Source organism: Corylus avellana, chromosome ca2, assembly GCF_901000735.1.
Source record: "Corylus avellana chromosome ca2, CavTom2PMs-1.0".
In the NCBI taxonomy this organism is placed as follows: domain Eukaryota; kingdom Viridiplantae; phylum Streptophyta; class Magnoliopsida; order Fagales; family Betulaceae; genus Corylus; species Corylus avellana.
Window position 1 is genome coordinate 23,545,843 of NC_081542.1, and position 6,019 is coordinate 23,551,861.

Here is a 6,019-nt window from a genome sequence, read left to right on the forward strand (position 1 = left end):
TTAATTTGATATTATATAATCATATAGTCTCATTAAATTATATCATATGATTCACATGATTAATTATTTAAATTCTTATCATATTTACTTATAATCTTTTTTCTTTGAATTGAACTTAATATCTAATGGTAAATGGTAATGTTCAAACTCCTAAATTCTAAATTCCTAAAGTATCTAATAATGCTTTAATTAAATTGTAGACTTGTAGTTATAAATAATATATTGTTTAATTCAATTGAATCAATTGTGATTATCATTGTACATGAATCATATGATTAACTTGTAAACTTATGACTTATGAGTTATGTCATATTATATATGTATTATTTATTATTATATAATCATATGATTTAATGATCAAGTCATCATGTGATATAATCATATCAATTACAGTGATAATATATAAATTACTAAAATTATAATGATAATACATTAATACTTAAATTGTGTTTATAAGTAACACATTGGTCATTGTTTAATCCAATGTCAATTACTTAATTTGATATTATACGAATCATATCATCATTGTACATTAATAATATGATTCACTTGAAATCTTGAATAAAGTATTTGAATTGTCATCGAATCATATGATTAAGTATTGATATTATACATTTATATTATTCATATGCATATGTAGACTTATATAGACTTATAACATATATAGACTTATAAGTTTATAACATACATTGAAAATAAGTCTCTAGATATTTAATTGTTGTATTAGTATGAATTGGTATACTTATGAGTTATGTCATATTATATATGTACAATTTGTTATTATATAATCAAATGATTTAATGATCAATCTCATGTGATATAATCATATAAATGATAATATAATATATTAATACTCAAATTGTGATTTAATTATTTTTTAAAAAAAAAATTGTGATTTAATGATCAAGTGATTATGTTATATGTATAAATATTTTTATAATTATAATTATAAAAATATATTATATAAAAAGGCGGTTAGCGGTTAGCGGTTACGGTTAGTAAACCCAATAACCGCTAACCGCTAACCGCTAGGCGGTTATAGCGGTTAGGCGGTTAGCGGTTAATACGGTTAAGCGGTTAGAGCGGTTAGCGGTTAGCGGTTAGAGCGGTTAACGGTTAGCGGGCGGTTTTTAACCGCCCGCCTTTGTACCCCTAGGAATGATATGAAGGGCTTGCTTCAGATTTTCAGAGAATTGGCTTTACAATTCTATTCCACCTCCGGTGATGATCTATGACACTCCCATGGGCTTCCCCACACCATACACATTCTTTTCTTCATTTTATTTTATTAGTAGAATGTGAAAAATAGGGTAAAAGATAAAAAATAATAAAAAAAATCATAAAATATTTGTAGTTAATTGTTTTTCCAATGAATGTTATTTTTTGGGTCGATGATCATTTACAAATTACAATGTGTTTTCTCTCTCGCAATTGTGCTTATTAAACGTTAAACTGTATTTAAAAAATAAATAAATAAATTTGCGTTTTACTTAACTCTGTTTTGAAATTGTTATTTTTTGATAAAAGCATGTTTTTAAACTGCTAAACCAAACGAATACTTAGCTGGGAGGGTCTCATTTATGCAAAATTTTATGGATATAAATTTCCTGTAAAAATTTCTTAAATCTAGCTTTTAAATAGGGAAAAATATAAAAAAAAAACCCCATAAATTATGTTGTTTGCAATATAGTTTTTTAATGTTCAAAAGGTACTAAAATAGCACCCAAACTACTAAAATGTATCAAAAATGTCACTTATTTTTTTTATATTTCTATAATACACCTATTCTTTTAACAAATAAAATAATAAAATAATTGTAAAAAAAAAAAAAGTAAAAAATACAAAAAAAGGACGAATAAAAAAAAATGTTTTTTGAAATAAATAAATAATTAGTCATTGTAGTTGGCCTAAATTATAAATTGTTTTATATCGTATTAAATTAAAATTAATGGGCGAATAAAAACAAATTTTTAATAGAATTTGACTCCTGGGACTAAATTATTATTATTATTTTTTTAATATCTCAAGAACCGTATCTTTGATTTTACTTTAATACGACATGAATAGTCACTGTAGTTGGCTTAAATTATTTATTTATTCCATTTTTTTTTTTTTTTGTATTTATTCTCCCATTGGTTTTTTTTTTGTATTTTTAAAAAATTTGTTTGTTTTTTTTTTTTACAATTATTTTAATATTTTATTTGTTAAAAGAATATGGATATTATAGGAATATAAAAAAAAATAATAAAAAAATAAGTGGCCTTTTTGATACATTTTGATAATTTGAGACTACTTTAGTACTTTTTAAACATTAAAGAACTATATTATAAACAATTGATAATTGTTTAATTATTGACAAAGAGAAAAGTGGTGTTTTTATATTTTTCCCTTGTTGTATACAAGTCCAAACCCATATAGGAATTCTCAAAATTGGGTTGTCTTTCACTTAGATATTTGAAAGGAGAGAAGGCAATGGGGGCTTCTTTACGGGCTCTTGAAACTTATTGGGCTTGCCGAGGGACTCTTTGCTTGGGATATGACTTGATATGCCCAATAAGATTTGGTAGGAACTAGGAAGGCCAGTAGACATAGGTGATGAATTGATTGGGCCACAGAAAATGGCCCATAATAACCCAAAGAAGACCAACCACATACCGTCTAAACCCAGATGTGGATAGACTTGTCAATAACGTTATATATTACATTTTTATCTTATAATTATTATATGAGATATGTTTGATGACATTCTTTTGCACATCTCTTGTCCATCTTTGTACAAAAGAGGTGCAAATTTACCATTGAATGTGTGAGATCAGTATGAGTCCTACACATTCAACGATGGATTTACAAAATAGATGAACAAGAGATATGCAAGATAATGTAAGCAAACATTTCTCTTATCATAAGGAGCCACAACATAAGACACGTTCTCCTGTTTTGACACCTTCCATACGAAATAATGTCAATAGGAAAGGAGATAACATTTCGAAGAAGCATCTAGAAATATAAATCTATTTCATGATCTGATCCTTTTGGAGAATTAGTCTACTCTTGTGCCTCAAAAAAGCCTTTATCCTACCCGGATTAGTTCACGTGCAATCAGAGGTGAAATATCAATAGCTTTCTGGTAGCACTCATATGCAGCAGAAGAATTTCCTCCTGACTCGTGCTCAATAGCACGTGCAAGATTTTCCTTCCTCGTCCTGCATGTGCACGTAGACAAAAATTCTTTAGCTGAAGGCTTTAATAACTACTCAAATTTCATTGATCAAATGGTAAATGGAACCCCTTTTGCAGTCAAATAATCCGTGTCCAAACCCGTTGGATCTCAGTACAGAGAGCAGTAAAGAAACAACACAAGAGGTATCAAACAGCAGAGTAGCTCCATATTGTATATTTTGGCGGCAGATCAAGGAGACATCTAAAACAATGGAACTTTTTCATTAGAGGAGGTGGAAGGTATCACAGGTGGTACATCAAGCTTTTTCATAATGAAATGGCTTAATTACGTGTTTCAACCCCATACAAGAAAGTGATAATGAGGGCAGAACAGCTAGAGCTCAAGTTGGTGACTACATATTGTCCAACTCATCAACCATTTCTAGTACTTAACACATACCTAAACAACAAATACCAATCTGAACTCTGTCTGTCTTATTTAGGTTAGGAAGAATATCATAAATCAGTCACGTTCAACTATACAAACAAATTTTAATTCGAGTGGAGAACTTGATACAACAGTAAAAATAATATTTCAACAACAGTTGGATACTCAGCAATCTAAAAAGAGCTGAAGAACTAATCAAGTCAATTCCAACCAGTTAGGATAAGGCTTTGTTGCATTGTCCACTACTAAAGTCAGCCATCTAATTAGGTGCAAGTGGAGGTGAAACTTCAGAAGATATCTAACATACCTGGCACGCTTGTTCTCTTGTTCACCCTTCATTGGCAAAAGACCTCCATCGAATACAAGGATAGGTTTAACACCACAATGTCGTAGCAGGTTCACTCTATGCATGCAATATTCAATGTGCCTGAAAGATCAGATACAAAATGCATAAGAATTACATACATTGGATATCGAAAATATGAGTGAAATACTGACTTCTATCATTTATTGATTTATAAAATTACTTACCAGACACATTATAGGTCATTTCTATTGGTTGATGATAACACTGATATTCGAAAAATAATTTTTTTCGAAGCTTATATATAGCCTATTGCAAGTGGTTGGCTTAACTGAGTTAAGTGTAAAAATGGTTGAGACAAACATTCCCCCATTCCCAAAAGGGATAAAAGGTGATGAAAGGTTGCTTGCCATATTACTGTTTTAGTGAAAATCACCAGAGAGTGCGTTTCAGGGCAATAAATGATGAACCGTCCCCGCAACTCAACCACAGAAATAGAAAAAATTCAACAAAATTATCTTTTTCAACAAAACCCATTTTCCATTTCTTCCCCCCAAGCCCTCTTGGCAGATAATCCAAACCCAAAAAAGAGCAGAGAGATTTGTGCGAGAGTTGATTTTAGGTTTGCGGCGTTTGAAAATGCATCAAATGCCCGAGACAAAAAGACAATCATCCCAATTCAATAAATCATTGAAATCTTCCACTGCATTACGCAAAAGACATGTTTTTCGTTACTTGGGAACTTGCCAAGAAAAACCCATATCAGAAAATTTGACAAAACCATTGACACGTTCAACTAAATTACGAAAATCTAAGTATATATATTTAAATACACCTGGTGGTGGGTAGGCCTTTGCAGAGCTCTCTGCTGCAAGACAAGGCACCCTTGTGGAGCCAAGAATAGGTGTCGACCGCAACACAACAGCCGTCCAATTCCTTGATGTGGATTGGCACCATGATCGATTTCAGCAGCGGCAACAGCCCCTGAATCCCCATGTTGCCTCTCAACCTGTACGAGGTTTAAGCTGGGGACCAAATGCTTTATTTAGATACTACCAAACTGCCGCTAATCTTGGATTATAGACTAGAGCATTTACACACACACACACACACACACAGAGATAGGGGGTTTTATGAAGCGAAACAATGTGAGTGATTGTGCCCCCAAAAGAATTAACATGGCGGGAAATGGTTGTCTGTAAAATTGTGGGGTCCCAGATCGGGCAAGTTTGGCACCAAGTATAGCATAGGCAAAAACAATTGAGGAGCCCTCTTTGTCCGGATAGGGCCGCCTTGGCCGAGCATGGGCTTATTGTTCGGGTAGGAAGCCCTCTCTCATAAAATTATAAAAGAACGAAGATTTTCTACACTTTAGGGTTTGAATTGCTAGAAATTCAGACACTCAATGTCAACCCCAAGCCCTAAAACCTGCCATTTCCTCAGTCCAGCGTCACCGTCCAACGCCAATGCCACCACCAAAGACCACCGCCCAAAGCAACCGTCTTTTAGAGAAAATGGGTAATAGAAATATATTGTGTTCCAAGTTGGGTATTGATTGTGGGTGGCGAAATTGCTTGTGGTTGGGTATTTTTTTTTTTCGATGGTTGATTTTGTTTGTAAGTTTTGAGATGTCTGTTTCGTTCTTTTTTTCTTTTTCTTTTTTTTTTTAATTTTTTTTTTTAATTTTTTTTTATGTGCTTCTAAATCCTTTGATGTTCTAAAAAATAAAAACGAACCATGAAATTAAATAAAATTAATTATACCCAAAAAAAAAAAAAAAAAGGTTCACAAAGAGAACAAGGTTTTTTGAGTTCTCTATGTGGTATTGTTCTAGCATATATAGCATGATGAACAGGATATAATGCTTACAAGCATTTTTTTTGTGTGTTCAAATATGTGATGAAGAGGATGTTGGCGTTGAGCGGAAAGAGCAAACGGAAAGTGCCTTTTTTTGTCAATTGTATTTTATTTTTTAATAAAATCTAATGCTTTCATGTCTATTGTATTTAGTGTTTTTAAATGATGTTTCAATCTTTTATTGGAGGTTGTAAAAATGAGGTTTTACAGCCTATCCTGATAGTAGAGGCTCCTTTTTTTTTTTTTTTTTT

The 6,019-nt window shown here is 31.7% G+C and overlaps 1 protein-coding gene across 1 annotated transcript; it reads right to left on the reverse strand.

Moving 5' to 3' along the window:
- Window positions 1-2,796: 2,796 nt before the first annotated feature.
- On the reverse strand, window positions 2,797-5,378 carry LOC132172767 (exonuclease 1-like). Its single transcript, XM_059584335.1, has 3 exons — window positions 4,747-5,378; window positions 3,915-4,034; window positions 2,797-3,203 (listed from the first exon to the last, which is right to left on the reverse strand). The coding sequence occupies exons 1-3, from the start codon at window positions 4,905-4,907 to the stop codon at window positions 3,071-3,073; spliced, it is 414 nt and encodes a 137-aa protein (XP_059440318.1). The 5' UTR covers window positions 4,908-5,378; the 3' UTR covers window positions 2,797-3,070.
- Between the last annotated feature and the right edge of the window lie 641 nt (window positions 5,379-6,019).

Excerpts from the sequence above, each read along its gene's own strand:
- LOC132172767 (XM_059584335.1), bottom strand. The coding sequence starts at position 4,907 with ATGGGGATTCAGGGGCTGTTGCCGCTGCTGAAATCGATCATGGTGCCA. Across the intron at positions 4,035-4,746 it reads AAAGGCCTACCCACCACCAG|GCACATTGAATATTGCATGC; the intron begins GTGTATTTAAAT and ends CTGATCTTTCAG. Across the intron at positions 3,204-3,914 it reads CAAGAGAACAAGCGTGCCAG|GACGAGGAAGGAAAATCTTG; the intron begins GTATGTTAGATA and ends GTGCACATGCAG.